Source organism: Copadichromis virginalis, linkage group LG1 (genome assembly GCF_057382275.1).
Source record: "Copadichromis virginalis isolate Kocher_CV1m ecotype Utaka linkage group LG1, C_Virginalis_male_GT1.1, whole genome shotgun sequence".
NCBI lineage: Eukaryota > Metazoa > Chordata > Actinopteri > Cichliformes > Cichlidae > Copadichromis > Copadichromis virginalis.
In genome coordinates this window covers 4,509,487-4,533,094 of record NC_140618.1, presented here as the reverse complement: position 1 = coordinate 4,533,094, position 23,608 = coordinate 4,509,487, and the positions used below count along the sequence as shown (strand labels likewise).

Genomic DNA, 23,608 nt, shown 5'->3' with positions numbered 1-23,608 from the left:
AGTGAGCTTGACCCTCATATCTGCTCTCTCATCTCTCTCCTACATCATCATGGTCTTTTAATTAAAGCTTCAAGGGACGTGGGAGAAATCCCGACCGAGCCACTCTCGAAGTGCTACATCTCCTCCTGCTTTTTTTTACTTCACTAGCCATGTTTCAGTTTTAAATGGGATGACTTTTCAAGGCCCTTGAGGTATCGCGAGCCAAGATTAGGAGTGGGGCCATGCTGAATAAACCTGGCTCACTCTGTCATGGGTGGAGGTGGGGGTGGAGGCGTTTTTCGTTCCACTTCAAGAAGAAACAGAGGGACAGGCAACAAAATGAGAGCCAAGAGAGAAGACAGAAAAGAAGAGAGGGATTCCTGGTTGGCATTTTTTTTCATGTGCACTGTATGCTCAATTGTCTCTCTCAGGAATCTTCTCCTGGCATCATACCGTAGTCTATGATTCATTCTTTTTTTCCCTGCTGGCAGAAAGCTGTGAGCAATGGACAGACAATCCCCAGACACCCCCCCAAACGACTCTTCTAAGTCAAAAAGAATTGAAATGATGAAAGCACACAAACCTGGAGTTAAAAGAAAAGAAAATGTAGCAAATAAAAATTAATGATCACAGACAAAAACATTTTAGTGTCTAAAAATAGAGAAAAACAAAAGGAAATTCTGGGAAAAACCCTGCTGTACATTAGCGTTTCAGTTAGTGAAGACATCCGAGGTTCGCTGGTGGTTCCTGTGTCACTAGAAGCCAGCAGCAGGACACTGAAGCAGAAAGGCCCTTTTATCTTGTTTTGATGCCCAATCTTACGACATGCCGTAGCCTCTGTGGAACTCAGGGCTGGATCAGTGGACCAAGACAGAGGCAGCAAGAGGCTCGCAGAGAGGTAGTGAAACAGAGAAGCAAGATCTCACAGAGTGGAGGCTCCAGCATTTCCCAGGAGCAGAAAGTTACATAAGCTGATTAGATTTATTTTTAAAGCTTTAGTACTTCTCTGATCTGCACTCATATACAGTGTTTTATAGAAGCAGAACATATTGAGTAAAACTGAATAAAACACAGGACAGTGCCTGTCTCAAAGGGCACGGTTTTAAAAACAACAATAAAAAGGGAACTCTGGAGCAGCGTGGTCAAAAACAACCAGCCAACAAGCCAACTTTGAAAGTGCTGATTAAGCAACTTTTTCCTCCGTAAGCACATACCAAATCCCATCCCACTGTCATCTATTCACCCGCCCACCCGTTCTACGCTTCTGCTGGGTCACGCAGCAGCACACTAAGTCTTCCACTTTTTCCTGCTATATCCCAAGTTCCCACTGCCCACACCTCCACTGTCTCCTTTTATTGTAAGGGAGCAGAAGCTCAAAGGAAGAAGTCTGCCACATCCATAGCAGCCTTCATGTCAGTACTGCAGTTTTATTTCCTTCAGTGTCATTACAGAATTTAGTATGTGCTTTTATATTCATCCAGTCCTCGATGGCCAATGCCTTGCCTTCTTGGTCAGTATGTATTTAGTAGCTTAAATATGGACTCCATAATGAAACAGAGAGAACAAAAAGTGTGAGTGGTTCAGAGAGGCAGTTCATTAGCTTCAGAGCTCGGGGCACACAAGGTTTAAAACAGTTTTATTCTTATGATCATCACAGTTACTTATGTAATTACTTATAACAAACAAGTGACTTTTTTATTTGTGATATTCTGAAGTATACATGTTACATGTATTTAGAGCTGAAACCTCACGTAAATGCAACAGAAACTATGTTTCTAAACAACAAGCTGAGGTCAACAAAATCCTGTTACGAAGTTTTCACAGTACGGTCTTAAATGATGGTCATTCACAACTACTGGCTCACGACTAACCTAATTCTGTTTTCTCAAATACAAATCTTAGCTAAAAATGTAGGGTGTCCCGACAGCCGGTCGGGCATAGCGGAAGGCTTCGCTGCTGCTTGCGTTTGATGAATAAACTGACTCACCTCTACAGGCTGTTGGGTTTGTTTTTGTAGCCAAATCTTCCTTTTCAGTGATTTTTTTTTTAACTATTTGTATCTCATTTCCTCGTGAGCAAACAAAGCCTGCTTGTCACTCACAATAAATTGTGGTAGTTTGAAAAAGCTAAAGAAAAAAAGTTGCACATTTCAGTGCATATTTTGACATCTCTTTTTTGTGTTTAGGCTTATTTTTGTGTTTTTCCATACGAAGTCTCTCATCTGACCTCCTGAGGATTCGTTTCTTGTCGGCTAACAACTTTTTAACTAATGACACTTTGACCCTTTTAATAAATTAGATGCTTGTAGCCAGACCTTCTTATCTTCCTCAAAGTCCCAAAACAACCTATGGGAGCAAACAAATGTGAAAGAACAATGAAAAAGCCGGATGATGGAAAAATGGGTGGCAGTGGAGATGAGCTAGAAAGAATGAGAGTAGGCATGGAGTAAAGGTAACAGGAGACAACTTTAACAAAGCCCTCCTGTAATTAATTAGGTGTCAAAGGAACACATCAGCCAGCAGCACTGAGGTATTTCTCTCTTTCCTCTGCCTCTGTAGTACATCAACATCAATGCTCCAGTGAAACAGGTAAAAAAAAAAAAAGAATTTGTGATGGATAAAGAATAAGCGAGAAAGTTAAAAGACCACAGAAAAAGATACAATAAAGATAAATTGAGCAAAGCAGAAATGGTGCTTAAATTGGGATACTAAAGCTCCTTATGTGTCTTGACAAGTTCTGTGATTAACAAAATCTTTGAGCTAGCCAACAGGGAGCAGCTACCTTACAACACGCAAAGAACTGACAGCACTGAATAAATCTCTATGATGACTCCAAGAATGCATGCGGTGTTAAACAGGGAGTAGTGTTAATGTTTTAGAGTTGAATTTTAAAGTATTCACTTCCTGGGTATATACAGTATATCACCCTTCCCTCGGGAAACTCCAGATCCTCCAACACTTAAAACCGAGGACAGCAAATGATTCATAATTTAAGTGTATTCTCTGTTTTTCTTTCATATTTAGCAGATCCTGCACATTTTACAGCAAAAAGACATGTCTCTAAAAGCATTTTGAGAGGAAAAAAGAACACAGTGCCATAAATGTTATGCACAAACTCTTCTGCTGTTCCTCTTGGCAGTTTTATCTGCAGGGAATTATTGCTGTAATAGCTCCGACATGGGTGTCATAACTGTTTCTGTTTAGTTGCCTGCTATTTTATTTTCAGATCTCTGTTTGTCACGACATATGGTTGAATAGTCCAAAAAATTACCTCCTACCTCTTTTTCCTAATCACATTACCTTGATCTCAGTGCAAAACATCAAGGTGACAGGGAATCTATAAGTTGTACCTTGGGAAAAGAGAAGTGTGCTGTGCAGAGAATCCAACAGCAATTATAATAGAATCTTTAGAAATATAATGTTGGAGCTTGTCTACATTGAAAGTAAATGTTCGGAATATTTTTATGTCCATCTTTGATCCAGTTCAGTTCATCTCTCTTTCAAAAGATACTCCAAACACACAGGCACACAGATGATGTGCAATCAAAAAGTTCTGTTACTGTAACAAAAGAAAGCCTTATTAAAATTCCCTCTTTGTTCTTAAAGGTCTAAAGTCTTTTGAAACCATACACCACCCTCGGAATTTCTGCTACGTTTGCATCGATCCTGAAGTCCTATTTGGACTTACACATGTGTCTTTTCAGTTTCTGTTCATTGATCTCAAGCTTGCACGGAAACATTAACTTTGGTATCAAACTGACCTGTCTTTCATATTATGACTCATACATCTGTTGTCAGAAGTTTACATCCATTCATCGTGGGCATCAATGTCATGGTAATGTGTGGCTAATTTTAATCTCTTTGAACTCTTCTTTTTCCAAGGTGGAATGATTTTATAGCATACATCTTTAACGAGTTGCACAAGTTTTGGGGATTTGGGAATTTATTGGGGATTTTCAACAATGGGAAAGTCCATGGAACTCAGTGAAGATTAGGAACTGTAGATTTATACATGTCGGGAAGGTTTCTTTGAGTCATTTCTAAACAACTGCGGATTCCAAGATCATAATCTCAAACAACTGTTCAACAGTACAAATTTTTGGGATGTGTCTACTTTGCCAATATATGGACGAAAACCATAACTGCCAGCCTCAGATGAAAGGAAATTGGTTAGGATGTTCAGGAACAACCCAGAAGCCACTAAGGCTCAAGCCTGCCATGGTAACTGCTGGAAGGTTTCACCAAGTTTGCAGCGACCCACATGGACAACCAAATGCCTGTACATATTCTACCAAGAAGAGGGGTCAAATATCCAGGCAGAATTATCTCAATAGCTTGCTTGTAGCTACAAAAAGTGTGTGGTTGAGGCCTGTCTTGCTAAAGGCCATTTAACCAAAGATTAGTGTTGGTGTATGTACATATTTGAGCCTTTATGTATACTTTTGTCCCATTTTATACGTAAGTACTGTACATCCAATTTTTGTTGTCTTAAAGTAATTTAAGATGCATGCTGAACAATTATTTCACCCCGGAAAAAGAAAAGTTCAAAGAAATCTCCATAAGTCCCAAATAGCCGTGAATTTCCTGCCCAGTGTATGTAAACCTTTATTGTAACTTAGTCTAAAGAGCTTAGAAAGAAAGCGACTTAGACTGCCATGATGGATAACTGAGAACCTACACAGACATCTTATGATTTCTTGTTCCCTGAAAGTCTTTAGTGCATGAGTCCCATGTCCAAGCCCAAAGAATTCCATTTCAGATTAGCAGCATGATGGCATTTCTTCCCCAGAACCCACTGGGTGTTTTTTTGTTTTGTTTTTTCACCCCACCATGAATGTGTCGTCAAGGGTCAGACTGTCAGGCCTACAGAGCATTTAAAACACATTTGTTGTTGTTGTTTTTTAATTCACATTGTAGGGTCAGTGTTTTGATAGACTGTAGGATATCTAGGGCACTCCTGGCGTTGGTCACTACGAGGCTTCCAGGGCGTGACCCACACATGTTGGGAGTGCTGGGTTCTCCGTATATGGACGTTTTTTGTGTTTTCTGTTTCCTTGAACGCTGCTGAAGGCTCTTAGCAGTAAACATGCACACTGTACACCAAAAAAATCACCTTTTTCAAAACACAAAAGCAACAACCAACACATTGCTAAACTGCTTTTGAGAGCGTTTGCCTAATGGCATCTGAGATTTGTTCCACCACCCCGGTATCAACCACTTCCGCTTTAAACAGGTTAAGCAAAAGCTGATATTTTTTAAAGAAAAAGAAAACTTGCTGGGCACAGGCTTCCCACTTTCTTTCCTGTGGTTATTTTCAACATTACACTTTTTGTCCCCCAGTAAAAGACTACTGTAGTAATTTTAAATCTGTCCTTTCAACATTTAACTTCCCACACACCTTTGCTGACTGTTTGGATGGAATGGCGTATTGATCTAAGTTTCTTCACACTTTCACTCCTGTGGTCTTCTCTTCCTCCCACCTGTCCTCCCTGCCTCACTCATTCTCAGTGTCAGCAGTACCGTGAGAGCACATCCGTCCTGGAGAACCAGCCAGCGGGGACGTTTGTTCTGCAGGTTCATGCTGTGGATGCTGACGAAGGCTCCAATGGCAGGGTCACATATGGCTTCATGCACAAAGACTCTACTGTGCCTGCATTTAGTATACACCCAGAAACCGGTACGGAAACATACAAGCACTCGTGTGCACACACATACACATACAGAACAACACATAGGCTTTTATCCCACGTGGATAATATTTTACAACATGTTCCTTTCAGTCTGTCAGTCTGTGGTCGATATTGTGCAGGGAATAAATGGGAAAAGTGCTGGACATGAGCCACTTTGGGTTTTTGATTATTAAGCTTATTTCAGGCACGTTTCAGCTTGATTCATTATATATAAAAAATAGTATCTGCAGATTGGACTGAATTGTTATGCAGCTTTACCTGTAGTTGAGCTAAAAGTTATCATGCATTAATATGTTTATATATTATGGAGCTTTTTATTCAGTAGCAACAGTAGAGCATGAGATATTGTAAATTACATTGCTAAAAATTATTTCTAAAATAAATAATAAAGACAATTCTCTTTGGACTTGACAATAACTACTCTTGAAAAAGTCTCATTTTCTTTCATAATGTGCCTCTCATCTTCCCTACTGTGTTTAAAGTTTAGCTTCGAGGCAGGCAGAGGCAATCATTTTAGCGTTAAATTACAAGTACTCTGGGGGACATGAGACCAAGCAGTGTTTGCTATGATTCAGCTATCTGATCGACCTTGTTATCTCTGTCTTTCTAGGAGTAATTGTGACGGCCAGGAAATTTGACCGCGAACGGCAAAGGGAGTACGCGGTGACAGTGACTGCCACTGACCAGGCGGCTGACCCGCTGATTGGCATTTGTCAGCTGAACATTCTCATTCTGGACCAGAATGACAACAGTCCCAAGTTTGAGAACCTCAGATACGAGTGTCAGTAGATATTAGCTCGACCTGCTGCATCGCAGAATGAAAGCACATGCATATAGATTAAAAACAAGATTTAAAAAAAAACAAAACATTCTCCCTATTTTGACAAGAAAAACTGACGCTAATGAGCTAACAGTGTTGGTGTTAGTATTCCTATGATGGCAGAATTTTTAGTATTACAGAATTGGAGCTCTTTACTAATTGCTCATGTATTCAGTTTTTCATGTCACTGGGGAATTTCTTTTGTCTTTGTTTTCTGCTTTCTGTTGTTGGTTGTTTAAGCTTCATATTTGTTGTCAAATTGCTGAATTCCTTTCTTAATTAGTTTTGTTTACTAAAGTTTGTCTACAGTTTTTATTGTTTTTTTGTTTTTTTATTGTTTCAAGTTCGAGTTTCTCTCTTGCCTCTGTGCTGATGGATGCAATATCAAAGACTACAAATTAAGGTCTCTTGAGCCACTGAATTGCAAAGCACTCTTATTCTTATTCTTCTCCTACAGACTTCCTCCGTGAGGATACTATGATTGGAACTAGTTTCTTACGGGTGGCGGCTCACGACGATGACTTTGGGACCAATGCAGCCATCACATACTCCATGTCTAATGAGCAGCCAGAGTACCTAAGGGTCAACCCACTGACAGGCTGGGTGTACGTTAACCAACCCATCTCGCAGGTACACTTTAGCTATGTTCTGGATACCATTTGCTCTTTTTTAAAAGGCTTAACTCGTACAGTTCTCCGTTCCTATGGAAGTCCATAATGAGATTCCAGATGCATAACAAACACATGAATAACCTATGCAGCTACTTATCTTGCAGGATTCCTTGGAGCTTCAAGCTCAAGCTATTCTAAATGATAGAAAAACTCTGAAATTGTGAGACTTCCTTTAATAATTCTACTGGAGAACTATAAAAAAGGCAGCAGGGAACTTCAGATTTTAACTAAACTAAGCTACTTCTCCCAGTATCCAAGTACATTTGCATTCCAGCCCTTTATTTGTTGACCGTGAGGGGGCAGAAGTCCTGTGGCCAGCAGCAGACCGCAGCCCGCGAATGTGATAATGTCTTCACTAAGGCCTTTTTCTTTGCCTGCAGGAGAATTTCTGTTATTTCTCTCACTTCACTGCTTCTGCCTGCTTCACTGCCAACAAGAAAAACAATCTTGGTGGGAACATAAACACGCAATAGAGGAAATTGCCACGTAGCCTGTGCAAAACAAGTCTGCACCTCAGATGAGTGCTGTAGTGATAAAAGCCCCAAAATCAGCGGTGAACCATCTTCCAGTGCCAAGACGAATGAATGTTTGTAACCTCTGCACCTTGCATCTTATACTGACCTCTGGAACCAAGCCAGTATTTTTGGTTTCACTGGATTGTTCGCCAGAACATGGCCCTGTTTGAAAATATAAACTTCTTTTCCTACTAATGAGTACAAATGAACAGATCCAGGCAATGCCTACATGCTTACTTCTTCATCATTTGCCAGCATGACAGCCTCAGTGTCTTAATTGCTGAGAGCAAAGATTGAAATAAAAAGTGCTTTTTTTGTAACTGCAATAAATATTGCTATTGGAAAAGCTTTTATTTCACTCAGAATTATGAAATTACAACTTGCCCATAACATCCACAACTTGGTTCATAAACCACGAGGCTCTGGACAAAACTTCCCCAAATAATGACAGCTCATTCACACTGGGGTTACAGAGTATTGTTACGTTTTTTCTCTTTACTTGCCAGAACAGATCATTTCCTCTGATTGCAGTGGATAAAGCTAATTGCTCTTGTAAGGGTTGCAAAACTCCATTCCCCTCCGTTGCTCGACAATGAGCCATGCCCTTCAATCAATACACTTATCTTTAAGTATGTTTACCCGAATGCAGCTTACCGTCGATTTCATCCTGCACTGAAGTGTGGAAAATGGATTGGTTGCCGAAATCAGTTTGATCTAGTTTCACATTGTTCTTCCGTCTGTAAGGAAGCCACGATTACGCACCCCTCGGTCACACTGAATACAACATCTTGTGACTTTCTCTCCCCCTTCTCGTCTTTTTGCCTGTGTGGACTTCTTTCCGCAGAGGACCTACATTACCAGAGACATTGTGGCTACAGATGGAGGAAACAGGAGCAGTTCAGTGGAGCTGGCTGTTACCATCACCAATGTGAAGAACCAGCCTCCACAGTGGGAAAAAGACAACTACAACGTAGTCATACCAGAAAACACCGTCCGGGACACACCCATCGTGGTATGTTGCTCCGGGGTTGCACAGAAACACATGGGTTTGAATTCAGTTCAGTGCAAATTTATTTATACATTAGCAATTCTCACCAGTTGCTTTGGGGCTCTCTATATGTAAGGTAAAGATGAAGAGGTGAAGACAAGCTAATATTGGAGAAACATGATCTCTCTTTCTAGTCTCTGGTACAGCACAACAGATAAATCGGCCTTAAGCTTGAAGAAGTGTGCTCTGCTTTTCAACCAGTGTGGATAAAGCTGAATGGGGAATGTAGTCTTTGCCCCTCCCTCATTACCACTATAAAATGCCCCATATTTCTTGAGATATGAATGTGTGTAGCTGTGTCATGCATTTCCTACAAAAGACAACTTGAATGAAAAAAAAAATGTTAAAGAGATGGTTGTCTTTATTTGTGGTGAACGAATGCACCAGAATAAACAGTTGCAGCATTAAACTTGAGAGAGATTTAATGAATGAAGCTATAACCAGACATACAATATGCAAAATAAATTAGTTGATACTGTGTAATCTAATCACTAAAAAGTAATGGACTGGCTTTTATATAGTTTTATAGTTTTCTACTCTTACTGAATAATAAAAGCACTTTCTACTACTCGCTTTATCACACATGTATTCATACTGAGCTTTATTCTGTTCCTCTAAACACACACAGACACACACACGCTCATTCTGATGGATGCCCAAGGAGACTTGCACATGCAGAACGGAGGAGTCAGGCTTCCTCCAGAGCACACAAATAGATTAGATCAGTACTTACACAGTATGTTTTTATATATATGAATTGTGTTGTGTTTATGTCAAGTACATGTTATGTGGGATATGTACATGTATGTAAAAGATGCACTTGACATGCCATGAATCCATATTTATATGTTAATAATTTTATTTTTCTTTGTTTGAAGGAGTACTTACTTTGATTTTAAAATTCAACGTTTTGTTTTTTGTCTTTTTTTGTTTTAAACTCATCTAGTGTCTAATTGGCAGTCGGGCTGTTCCTGCTCGTTTTTCGGGGGCAATTATCACATGTATAATGCTTGTGTTTTCAGATTCTTTCTGTACACAAAGCCCTGCTACACTCTAATCCATTTTTCATGGTAACAATTTTTTTTTTCAAAAAGTTTTAGTGGGGATTTTCTCAGCGGGCTTTTTACTTTGGTCTTCAATAATAAAGGAGTTATGTGGAAATACTGCTTTTATGCACAAGTATAAACTGGAGAAACTGGAGAAAAAAAGGCCCAGTTTTAGTAAAAATAAAGATTAAAGATTGTACAGACTATGAAACAACATAAAAAAAAAACCTTGTTTGGCATCGTGGCATCGAGCTTAAAAACATATTATGCAAAGTTTGTGGATTATTGCTGACCAAAGATGTTTGTTGCATGTTAATCCTGATGTTATCCCTTCCTAAACGTGTCTGAAGAGAAGAGCAGAGGCCCGTTTTGTGTCGGTCTTCCCTCACAATCTTTTTACAGCTTTGATGTGTTTTTAAGGCATTCAGTCGGTCTTAATGGCGAGCAACAACAAAAGAGTGTAACTGTGTAGGAAGTGTGTGGGATGCCAGTGCAGCTACAGGTTTAGGAACCGCAGCTACAGAAAAATGCAGACATTCAAAAGACCCTTAAATCTGTTGATTCATTGCTTGTGTGGTTCAGATGTATCCTGTCAACAGCACTTTGTTATTTATGGACATGGCTTTTCATGCCATTAACAGTATTTTCTAAGAGTCTCTTGGAAGCAGTTTAATCCATTAAAGTTTATGATGAATATTCAAACTCAAAGGGTTGAAATAAAAAGACATGGGAGAATACTTTATACGGCACTGTGTGTGTTTAATTGTGTTTGTTCGAGATGCTGATAAAGGGAAGCACACAGAGCGCGGTCCCTGCGGTATGGAGTATAAATTGAGATGGCAGATCAGTGTTGATTTGACCGTTGAGCAAAGATAAAATGACTCTCGGTGGGTTGTTAAATCTCTGCCATGGACATTTTGAGTTTTTATGTCCTAAATCGGGGCATATAGTAGTCAGACATGGTTGCTAGTTCCGCATGCCTCGCAGGGTGTCTCATTATTGTAGCTGCCATGCTCTGCAGGTTGAATGGATACAGCTAGGTCACCCATAGGCAAGCCGCATCGTGCCCGAAATGGCATTTTTGATTTTAATTGGGGTGTATGTGGCATCAGCTTTGAATAGTTTCTCCTTAATTAGTTTATGGAGAAAGCAGAATGAAGAGCAGAGTGTTTCCCTTTCATCCCACAACATTTCAGCGGGTTGTTGTCTAGTGTAACAGTTTGAGACTTTCTATTATTTTAGTGTTCATTATTATGGGCTGTAAAAGGCTTTTTTCCCATTTGGGCAGATCGTTTTCCCCCTATTTGTAATGCACCCTTCAATTGGAGCTCAGCAGTAGCTCTTTACACTTCCCTTCCTGTCCTGAGGGTCACTGCTGGAATTTAGCATTTTTCCAGCTCTCAGAGTTCATAATTGGAAACATGTAAAAAATTTGCCAAATGCAAATTGCTGTTGGTTTTCTGGATTTCTGTGCTGTTGGTCATCTCTCAGGTAGAATCGTTATGGGTGACTTCCAAATATGAGAAAATGAGAACGACACGTGGAGGCAAATAAACCCAAACCTTGTTGTGGGTATTAAATGTGAATTCAGTCGTTTATTTGGTAAGACAACTTCCAGGGAGTCAGAGTAACTCATTTATAGTGACACTTTATCTAATGGGAACAAGGAGAAAAAAAGAAGTTCATTAAATCATTTATTGTGCAGTTTATTGAGTTTTCTGAGGAACCACTAGTGGACTTTGACCATTTCAAAGACTTCTTCCCAGACATGGATGAAGGCTACACTAAAATTCCTTCTGTGGAGATTTTAATATTTATGTGACAGCCCCTCTGTGGTGGTGTCATGCAGACAAAAAAGTGAGGTATCCCATTGTTTTGATATTTTGCCTTTATTGTTTCCCTCTTTTCTTATCTTTGTTCCAAAAAGACCATCAAAGCCACTTCACCTCTTGGAGATCCCAGAGTAACTTATAATTTGGAGGATGGCATGGTCCCAGAGACCAACATGCCAGTGCGCTTTTACTTGACCCCCAACCGAGAGGATGGTTCGGCATCTATCCTGGTGGCAGAGCCCCTGGACTATGAGACCACCAAGAACTTCATGCTGAGGGTTCGAGCTCAGAATGTTGCTGCTGTACCACTGGCTGCCTTCACGACAGTCTATGTCAATGTCACTGGTAAGCCCTCTTTTATTCACGCTTTCTTTTTGTAATTTAGAATCTCCAAATGTAACATGTTTCATTTGATATCTCATGGAAATTGTCACAACAGTCGCCCTGTGGAATAATTTAGCCTTCCATGTGTCACATTTTATTTATTAAAACTTACTGTTTTATCAATAGATGCCTTTAATAAATGCCCGTTAAGTGAACAGTAAACATAAGCAAAACAATGTTGTTAAAACATGGTATGATTAAAGGTACAAGGACAATGTCACACAGATGCATTAAATCAGAAGCAGGTAAGAATTTAGCGAGAGGAAGTTCAGCAAAGGAATGAATTTCTGTTCTGTGACAAAACAAAAAAATGCCAGTCGAGTCATTTTTTTTGGTCAGGCTGCGTAAAATAAGCTCCAAACAGAATTAATTTCTCGAGTTTTCAAGATACAGAAAAATAAAATCAAGAAAATACTTGATAATAAGCGTCATTATGCATCTTTGGGAAATAAGTCCAAATAACTCCAAAAGTATCTTCTTTTCTAACTTACCATCAACACAATTGATAACATTACTAGTAATTTCATCAGTTATTAGTTACACAGTCATTTGTTTGCAATAAAATAACTTAAGTTGAATTTAAGATCGCGCATGATGCCATTTAAATATCACACAGTTAGGTAATGGTATACTATACTCCTCACAGTACAGTGTGCAATGAGACAACTTGATAACTTGTAAATACAGATAGATTCTCAGCACAGTCTTTGTTTTTAAAATTATGTCAATGTAGATTTTGTCAGTCAGCATTGAACTTCCAAAAATCCAAATTTGAGCGGTGCAGGGCAGCGACCTCGTTAACGTCAACATTTCATTGTCAATTGTTATCTGACAGTAAAAAAAAGAAAAATAGAATAGAATAATACTTTAATTGTCCCACAAGGGGAGATTTGGTTGTAACAGCAGCCAGAAATAATATGTATAAATAATAAATATGTCCATAGGAACAAATGTGTTATGAAAAAATGCAGCAGAGGGAGGGGAGAGAGTAGCAAACACACATAAACAGCTTGCAGAAAGCCAGCGGTGGCACATAAAGCAATATGAGCAGCACACACCTAGTACTGCACTTAAAAATGAGTTCATGACTACTTTGCCCACACTCTGTGGCTATAGAGTCAGCACAGAACAACATGAAGGTGATGGTTTGGTCATTTGTTGGTTAAATAAGAGTTTTTTATTGTTTTACTTGCTGTCAAAGTGACCTTTTTTATAATTTACCAGAGCCATAATGTTTCTGTTAAACCCAGCAGCCTCTTTTAACACTAAAAAAGTGAAGAATGCGGTGTCGCTGCATGACTCTGATGTTTAGTTAATGTGTTACAATACCAGTCGCACAAACTAAACTGAGGCAGGTTGTGTATTTGATAGTGAAAACAGTTAGTTGCAGCTCTACATGCATGTTGCTGATAAAACATGTTTTCTTTTGAGCATTCTCACCTTCTGTGGTATGCTTTGACTCAGTACAGTAGAAAAGTTCAGTTCAGATTATTATTCTTGTCTTGTTATTCAGCATTGATCTGTTGTTGTACTGGTCCTTTCTAAATTGAGGCCACAGAAGAAAATAAAGACTGAATAGAGATGGCAGGGCAGCCGAAGTCTGCCAACTGAGCTCCAATTTTCCAGTAGAGTTGTTTAAAACTACACAAATCCAAATTATTTTGAAGAATTTGACAGCTTTTGGGAGTGAGCATAGATATATACATATATATGCTTAACCCCAGTGCCTCGCTGCCACTGCAGATCTCACCCTGTCACTCAAAGCTCACATTTTCCAATGAAAGGTCACTCTTCTCTATCATTTTTATTCTACCATTATTAGTTTGGTCTGTTGCAGTTAATAGTAATGCCCTGCTGACCAGACACGAGCTATGAATTCCCTTGTAACATGCATGCATGAACACACACACACACATATGCACACATACACATACTCCATTTCGAACTGGTCTTAATCCAGTAAGAAATAATTAATTCTCACAGACCCTCTCTTTCTTTTTCCCGACTTTCCTCTTGTCTTTTCGCTCACCCCTCCTTCCCCTTATCTGTCTTAATAAGAAAGCTCTTTGACTTCTCCAGAGGCAGTCAGTCTGAGGAAGTGAGGAGGTCTAATGGATTTAAGGCCCCATTTTTAATTCATAGATTAAGACATTTGCTGAGAAGAAAGGAGAAAGAAAAAAGGTATATGAAGCAGCATTAGATTTAATGCGTGGCTCTGTTCAAGTCATTTCTGTAATGCTTTTGGTCTTAAATCAGCTGTGTTAAAATCTGGCTTCCGGTGTTGAGGAAAACGTAAGCTCTCGTCCTCCTCACTGGTTCTTGGTACTGCCTGCGTTTCAACTTTTGGCTTATAACTTTCTGTCTTTCTTTTTGTTATGGTTCAAGGTAAGTGATGTGAAAAAAAAGCCCAGTTTTTTTTGTCCAGTATTGAGCGCTCTAATGCACGCTTTGATCCTCATTTTGTCCCAAACTGGGGAAAAATAGTTGCGATATCGAAAACTGTGCAAAGACATAATTGGTTGCTGTTACAGTAAATATAAAGACTAGCATGATTTCGCCACTTTATGTCCCACTGTGCTGATACTCATCCCTTATGATGATGAGAATTGGTTGAAAGCAGTTACTTTGCAAACCAGTTGTTTCATTTTTGTTTTTTAGAAGATTTTATGGCATCATAATCATGCGAGATTTGCCAGTCTTTAAGCTGTGAGCTTACAGTGAGCTTACAGAGAAACCACAGATGGTTTGGGTAAATTGGCATACTTGACTTGTAATTTGCTTACTTTCAAAGCCCCTCAGACTGCAGCTTGTTTTTCCTTTTCAGTGCTTTCTGTGTTTTGTGTTTCATTGATCCAGTAGGTTGAAGTTAGTCTTCATCTAGTCACCTGTCAGATATTGCTTGCCCTTTTCCATTTTCCAGATGGTCCTTTGTAAGAAAACACTTGGCACCAAAGGGCAGTCAAACCAAATCCTCATCTGACTGGTTTTTGGGTTTTTTCAGTTTTCATGACTTTATATTATGTTTGCATTATAAAGTGGAAAAGAGCCACTTTGGTGAGATGCTTCAGGTAACAAACCAAACAGCACTGCACAGGGGTTTCTAATACTCTGATAGAAGTTATCACAGATGCACTTATTTTAGATTTGTCACAATGATTAAAATGTGTTTTATTTTATTTATTTCTTTTTACAGATGTTTAAAAACAAAGTGACCTTTTTCTCTTCACTTTTGTCTACAGCAGCAGTGCTTTGCAGCAGCCTGTTAATAGCAATGCGAATTGTGGAAAAAAATCAAGCTAATTACAGAGCAAAATAAAATGAAGTTCTAATTGCAAACAGATTGTTTGAAAGTTTGTTGCATGTGGCTCCATGTGACCTGACACTGACACGAAGGCTGCTTTATTGTGCTGGAGCTAAAGTGGTTCTAACACAAATTCCATTTACAAGTGATCAAAATTTATAGAGTATTTCTGAACATCTGGGGTTTTTTGTTTTATTAAAAAAAGAAGCATATAAGTGTAGGTTTAAAAGATCTTAATTGTACAAATAAATGTAAAGCAACCAGGAGAGGAAGAATATGCTCTGTGCATTTGGTGCTGCCCAGAAACACTGCTGCCAAACTGCAGTCAAACGCTAACATGTGGAAAGTAGGAAACGAAAAGTAGTAAAAGAAGCCATCTATGTCCACTGTGAGCGACCATCTTTGAACAGAGGCGGGGGTTTACGACACCAACTCTCTGCCATCTATAATCCAGTTTTGAGATCCCTCCCCAGACGCCTTAACGCCCACTCACATCCTGGACCATCTGACCTCAGGAATTCGCATGATGAGGTGGGGCCAGGTTTCACAATGAGCTCACCCGAAACTCTGGCTGATTGGGACCCACACCCAGTTTCACACCTTGGCTCAGGCGGGATCAGGAGGATCATCAGGGGGTCCTTTTGTCCCTCTGTGGGGGGGAAACTCCCACTAGGTTTAAATCTGGGACTCTCCACCATTTGACCTTAGAACTGAAGAAGCTTCTCGGATGAGAGGTGAAACGTATTTAAGCAACTTAAAGAAGTCCAGACGCTTTTCTTTGCAAGCTCCTTTGACTACGATGACCTGGATGACTGAGAACCTTCACAGACATGAAACGAAAAGTATTTTTGCCAGTGAATCACCAGTTGAATAAATATAATTAGAATAAAATTACTGTTGTTTCTTTAGTTGTTTTTGAAGGAGAAAAAGGAGCTTAAGTTATTGTAAGCAGGTGAGGATGTCAGAGGTCTGTTGTGCTCATTTCCAGCTCTACATTTCCTTTTTTTAGACTCAAGTAGCTTTGCATGACTTGCTGTACATAATAAACATAGTTTATCTTACACTGAGTGCTGCTGTAGCAGTTCATCTTGTTTGAACCAAGATTTTTTTGTTTTGTTTTAAACTTCTGTGACTTTTATGCTATATATAGATATTGTTATACCCAGGGCTGCACATAAGTGGTCCGCAAGTGCGCGTTCGCTGTCAAAATAAAAGACGAGCACCAGATAAGACGTTGCAACGCGCATTTGCGTACATAAGATTTTCTGGAGGAGGACGGACATTTGCTCAGAACTCTTAAAGATGTCGAAGAAGCAAGCTCCGTAAGCAATTACTTTGGTGTTCCTCCACCGCAAAAGAAGAGCATATTCCCGGAAATTCAGAGAATATGCGCTTCTTTTGCGGTTTGAACTCCTTCTGACGTTTCTTTGGCGGTGGGGGAACACCAAAGTAGTTGCTTACGGAGCTTGCTTCTTCGACATCTTCTGAGTTCTGAGCAAATGTCCGTCCTCCTCCAGAAAATCTTATGTACGCAAATGCGTGTTGCAACTTCTTATCTGGTGCGCGTCTTTTATTTTGACAGCGAACGCGCACCTGTGGAACACTTATGTGCAGCCCTGGTTACACCTTCTTTCTTCCTCTGAAGCAGCAGTGATAATCAGTGTGAAAAGTAAGACTAGCTTGTCCCCTTCAGAAAGCCCATCGCTTATCTGTGACATTTCTGTTAAATCCAGTAGATCTCAAATGGAGAAGCATTTTTATTTAACTCTGAGCACTATCTGTATTTCTTCCCTCTCCAGATGTAAATGACAACGTCCCTTTTTTTACTTCATCCATCTATGAGGCCTCGGTCACTGAAGGAGCAGAGTCGGGAGCTTTGGTTTTCCAGGTTTCAGCTAATGACCTGGATTTGGGCCCCAATGGCAAGGTGAGAACAAATCCACACGTTTACACACAAATCATTGTAAAGAGTAATGATGCATCCTTGGTTGAAATGAATGTTTTTGAATTTCTGCTCTGTATTATTTTCATTCTGCTTTTCATTATTCAAGAGGTCTTCTTCCTTGCTGTGCAAATTTGCACTAATTAACTCAGTTTTAGCATCTGGCCTTCTGTATAATTGTGTCTGCCCCCACCTCCCAGATCTCTTACTCCCTGCTGGAGGATCGCAGTGGGGACCATCAGTATTTCCGTATCGACCCAGAGCTGGGGTTCATCCACACTCAGGCCGTATTTGACCGTGAGACCAAAAGCTCGTACCTGTTGGAGGTTCAGTCTGTAGATGGATGGGAGTCAGCGCGGCCCGGCAAGCATGGGCAGCCCAACTCTGGTAAATAAGACCAACACTACACAGAACATCTTGTAACTGGATCTATAACTAAGTTGTGATTCCTGTTGTGTTTTTGCTAAGTTTCTTCAGTACTGAGCCTGACTCTTAATAACAACAATTATATAAAGCTGCCAGGTAGGACCTAGGTTTAATTCCTTCAGCTGTCCACTAGTCTAGTTATGATATGCACAACGGAGAAAATCATTTGAATGTAATATTTTGCAGGTTTTAGTTAAATTGTTAGTATGTGTGACAATTTCATCTTGGAGAAAGAAAATGTGCATTTTTTTTTTATTGGATAAAATGGATATTAACAAAGTTTATCTTTGAGGACATAATTTGCAGTTGAAAAGAGGTGATCAATCGCAATCTATGGTATTGCAATACTCAACATATTGCAAAATGTTAAGAATCACAATAATATTGTACTGAAGTGACAATATCACATCATTCGGGGTCTGTTTAGTCCCACCTGTACTGTTAGCATTGACTGTAATACTGCTAAGAAATGTTTGTTGCACTGAATGAAGAGCAGGTGAAACAACATTACACCAGGAAAAGTGTTTAGTCAGAACCTATTTATGCTAATGACTTTTATATAACCTGCGTGAGCTCAGATTGTAGAAATGCAAACCTATCGATGTAATGGATATGAGTCGTAATCTACTTTGCGTTTGTGTAGCGATGGTGGCTCCTCATATAGTGACTGCAAAATAGAGCGAGCACAGAGGAGGAGACGGCTGCAGATAGCTGCTCCGTACTCTTCAGTCTGAAGCTCCAAATCTTCATTGAAGGCAGCAGTAATCTGTTTTCCTTTCTGTTGCTTTCCCACATCTGCTCATCTCTCTCTTCGAAAGGACCAAAGGCCACCTTTCTCTTTCCATCTTTCTCTCTTGCACCCCGTCTCCCTCCATCTCTCTATTTCTCTCTCATTTGCTGCCAGATGAAATGCATACATGCGCTGGCTGAATATAGACGCGAAGAAACAAACAGATGTTGAGACAGATGGGTGGATGGAGAGAGGTGTTGAAAAACAGCAAAAACACACCAGGATGTATTTTTAATAAATATGATCATAGATTATTAACAGACCCTCTCTCTCGGTCTGACTCACTGACATTTGTGGCAACGTAAACAGAAGTTAAATATTAAGAAGAGGAGAGGCGGCAGGAAAGCTGCCAGAGTTATTTATTTGTTTCTGTCATATTAATAATAAATGAGGTGGCATGAAGGAGGATGGATGACAGGCAAATTAACAGATACTTATCACTGATGCAAACACCCACAAGTGAATGTAACAGAGATGTAAAGTGGGAGGAGCTCTGGTTCCACATGATTTTCTTCTGGGAAAAAAAACATGCGACTGACAGTGGAAGCACTTCTCGCCATCAAAATTCTGGAGGCGCCATGAGTGTTAGTCTACTTACTTTTTCTCTAAAAAAGTAATCCTGTTACTTTACTGATTACTTATTTTCAAAAGCAATTAGTTACTTAGTTACTTTTTAAAATCATTATACACAACCTGAATGCGTAATAAAGCAACAGACCTTTCAGCTCAATTCTATTTTTTCATCATATAAAATTGAATCAAATGGAAAGCCTCTTTTTAGAAATTGTTTTATGAGTTTTAATCTTTTATTTTTTTCACATTGCATTAAGCAAAAATTGCATCATATGCAACAGTCTTTGACTTGAAGAAATTCTATAACTTTTAATCCTATTTTCTGCATATTTCAGCATATAAAATAAAATAATGTTTCGTGTTTACACTCTTTCAAATAGATGCAAGTAAAACACAGCAAAAAATAAATAAAATCAAAGACTCAGCGGCACTAAGTCCTGTTGCTCTTAAATTTATTTTCACTTGTTTAGCAGGAGTGGGGCAGGTGGAGCTTTGCCGAGTGCAGCAGCGGTCTGTCAGTGGGGGGATCCGGGGGTTTCTCTGTGAATTTCACATTCCCGTGGCAGCGTGCTCTGTACTTGCTCGGATTTGAAGTTTACATTTTCACTGTAGAAAGAAGTTTTCTTCCCATGCAGGCTGTACAGCGGATGCTAATGTTTTGGTCACTTTTTATGGTCTAAAACTTAAATTAATGTAAGTACATCCACGCTTTGGATTACAGTAACGCTTTACTTGTAACTGCCAGCAAGGCAGATTTTTATTTGGATAGACATATGCAAAATGAAAGATACATTTCTCAGTAGCAAAGATGGTTTAAACCAGGGGTGTCCCACTCCAGGCCTTGAGGGCCGGTGTCCTGCAGGTTTTAGATGTGTCCTTAATCCAACACAAAATTATAAATGGCTAAATTACCTTCTCAACATGTCTTGAAGTTCTCCAGAGGCCTGAAACTAATCATTTGCTTCAGGTGTGTTGACCCAGGGTGATATCTAAAACCTGCAGGACACCGGCCCTTGAGGCCTGGAGTTGGACACACCTGGTTTAAATGAAAAGTGTCACATTAGTGATCATATTGGACATTATTTAACGGATAAAGGTTCATTCTCACAGAAAATATAGACTTGAGAAAAGTATTTGGTCCCGAATAAATAAATAAATAAATAAATAGTGTAGGCTCTTGTACAATCATATTTTGGGAAGGAAAAAGGTCTTATAGTCAGGATCTAGAAAAGTGTGGAAGTGCCTTTAGCTAACTTGATCTCTGACCTCAGTAAACATTTTACTGATGATTTTATTGCCTTTATTATGAGTTTTAAGTGCAACTGAAGACAGCATGATGTTCATTTCATAATTTTAGATCTCAATTAGATTAAAAGCAGGCTATGTTTTAGGGAACAGGTAGCTTTGAGTTTCAGGCCCATACATTGCTTATCCTGTCCTTTGGCAGTTCAGTCCCTGGCTGTTCCAGTCTGCATGCCAAAGTATTCTTGGGTGAGACACTGAACTCCAGTTTGCTGTCTGATGCAGCCATCAGAGTGTGCGTATTGGATAGAAAGCACTTAGGTAGAGCATAGGTAAAAAAAAAAAAAGAGCTTAAATGAATGGGTGAAAGAGGCAAGTTGTATAAAGTTCTTTGAGTGCTCAAGTAGAATATGCATTTTTATACATTCAGTAGTCAAAAAAGTCAATTTATGACTGCTGAAAAGACAAGAGCATTAACAAGCCTTAATGTGGACTCAGTGTAACTCATCTCAACTGGAATTACAAGGAATTACAGTGCTTCCTCTGGTCCTCAGAGAAATTCAGCCATAGTCACAAGTACAATCTATGGCTTAGAGCAAAAAGCAGCTTTGAATGATTATATTGGTGGATGTTCGGAATAAGCTTTATATAAGATAGAAAAAGGAGCTTATATTGCTTCCCCCTCTAAATTGTGGCTTTGGTGTAGTAGTACATCATCCATCCATCCATCCGTCTTCTTCCACTCAGGGTCTCTGCTGGTCTGGAGTCTGTCCAGCTGTCATTGGCTAACAAGTGGGATGCTATGTAATGTTATGTTTTGTAAAAGAGTTTTATCACTTTTATACCAGTGAAGACTTTTAGCATTTCAGGTAAGCAAGGTCAGCATATCGGGTAGCAACATCATCCCAGCACACATAAATTGCTTTGCAACACCAAGAGATGTTGCAAACTAGAGACAACAGACAGTCAATTAGTCAGAAAGGATAATTCTGATTAACACTGTTTTCAGAGGCACAAAGCTGCTACTCGCAACTCGTGTTGGGGTGGATTTGGGTTCATAGTTTTAACACATGCATGGCACGAAAGTGTGAAAACATGGATGAGTGGGCATCATTAACAGATGAGAGGGAGGATAAGGGGATGACTGCTACATCTGCTTTTCCACTTCCTGTATTCATGTTTCGCCTCTTCTTACCTTTTTCTCTCCGACAGACTCCGACACTTGAAAAGCTCTGGCATCTGTGACTTGCTTTGTTATAGCTCCAAGGGCTGCATTAGCTTGCTACTTGTGCCGCGAACTGTATACCAATTCTTCCACCCTGGTTTAAATATTTTATCTCATCTTAAAGCTGTATTGCAAATTATGCTCGTTTTGATACAGATATCAAAGGAAATATGGTGTGTTGGGTTGCTCAACTGCTGAGCGTTACACTGATCCCCCCAGGGTGCTTCATACTCTGCTTCAGCCTGTGGTTGCATGCTGTAAAGAAGCAGAACCAGCTGAATTTACCAGTAACACAGAGTGAAAATGTGGAGACAGATGGCAGATATAAAAGCACCGGAAAGACAACAATTATATATATTGTGAATGCATGAAGAAAAGTCTACCTTTTTATCTGCATCACTGCAAATGATAGTTTCCTTTTAAAAAGGTGATGGAATAAGAACAGCCTCATCTTAATAATAGTGTCTCTGTCTTACTTTTTTTTCCAGACACAGCATACGTACGCATTTTTATTAGCGACGTCAACGATAACAAGCCGGAGTTTGCACAGGCCTCCTATGAGGTCGATGTGGATGAGGACGCTGATGTGGGCTTTGCCATTCTCACAGTCAGCGCCAACGACGGGGACGAAGGTGGGTGGCACGGATAAAGGATTCTGTATGTACTTGTGCATTTCGGAATTTTGGGATATGTAGGAGTGATGATGGCGATGGCACTGTATGTTCAATATTGAGCACATTTTCTCCAGCTCATTGCTGAAGTGTTTTGCTTTCCCTTCACCAAAGAAAAACTTTCACCCTTCACTGCTTTTGTCTAACTCCCTATTACTTTGAGGAAAGGTTTGCAGTGTAAAACATGTAATTAAAAAAAACTGCAATACGAGAGGTTGAAACAGAAAACTGAACTCTTTTAATAAAACCTTTCAATGGTTTAAAAAAAAAAACCATCTTTACTGTAGTCAAGGATTCTTATTCTTACTACAGCCTTTAAATTCCTGCTATTAATGTTGTCATTTTTTAAAAGTCATCAGTGGCAAATGGGTTTTATTCTAAAATAAACACTGTTTTCATTTGAGAAGGTGGTCCTGAGTTGATGTACCAGGTACTTTTAATTCCAGACATCTTAAAGACTGGTTCATCCTTTCACTGAACTTCCCTAATTAAAACCACTAATTATGGAGCCATGTTAGGATATAAGAGCTTTCCAAAGTCCCAAAATGAAAAAATTTATCTTTGTGGGGGAACACGCCAAGAAACTCAGCTGTCATGGCCAGAGGCAAATGTCAGCTCATGACAGAAAAGACAAGACCATAATTGCACTCAGGAAGAACACACATCTCTAACAGCTAATATTTAATGCATGTTTCCTGAAGTGGTAGCGACAGCAAGGAACAAAATCTACAGACTGTAAATAAAATAAAATATTAAATGCTCACCATAAGCAGCCAAAGCTATTTACAGTGGTGGGTGACTGAAACCGAGCTGAAAGAGAGTCTACGAGTCACGTTTGGACTTACTTGGGCAGAGAGAGGCGTGTGGGAAACAGTAGCTCTTTTTTGGCTATCAAAGCAGAGTGAATTAATGCCTTTGAGATAAAGAAACTGAACTGGAGTTTAAAAAATTAATAAAAAGAGCTTGTATGTAATACCGGAAAGATTCCCTCTATATTTATTTAACACTGTTTCATTTGACTTTTGAACATGAAAAGTTGAAAACTGATACATGTTCATCATCATAAGGTCAAAGGGGACCTAATGTTCATTTCTAGCTCCATATTTTTATTCCTGGATTCTTGGACTAGAATAGGTTTACATATCACAACTCCTTAGTTCTGAAGTAAACTGTAGTCATGGTAAAAAGTAGTAGTACAACTGCTTTCACTTCAGGTTTCATATCGGGGGGGAAATAGAAATGATCTAGTCTTCCCTGGTCTGTCTCTCTCCATGTGTTTGCTCCATGTGTTGTCCAATTATTTGGATTTTCTCTGTATTATTGTAGGGTCCGTACCATACAGTATAAAGTACTTTGATGCACTTTGGTGCTATATAAATAAAACTGAATTGAATTAATAAAAACTAAGCCCAAATGCAGAAGTAGTGTGTGAAAAACTGAGTACATCTCTTGAT

The 23,608-nt window shown here is 39.4% G+C and overlaps 1 protein-coding gene across 1 annotated transcript in view; it reads left to right on the top strand.

The window, feature by feature from the left end:
- The window catches only part of LOC146718174 (neural-cadherin), a 333,699-nt gene that overhangs the window by 126,297 nt on the left and 183,794 nt on the right, over window positions 1-23,608 (top strand). The window contains exons 9-16 of the mRNA XM_085431334.1: window positions 5,487-5,655; window positions 6,279-6,449; window positions 6,946-7,118; window positions 8,519-8,686; window positions 11,696-11,945; window positions 17,085-17,212; window positions 17,428-17,614; window positions 21,972-22,115. Coding sequence (XP_085287460.1) covers window positions 5,487-5,655; window positions 6,279-6,449; window positions 6,946-7,118; window positions 8,519-8,686; window positions 11,696-11,945; window positions 17,085-17,212; window positions 17,428-17,614; window positions 21,972-22,115 — 1,390 coding nt within the window. The remainder of the gene's footprint in view (window positions 1-5,486; window positions 5,656-6,278; window positions 6,450-6,945; window positions 7,119-8,518; window positions 8,687-11,695; window positions 11,946-17,084; window positions 17,213-17,427; window positions 17,615-21,971; window positions 22,116-23,608) is intronic.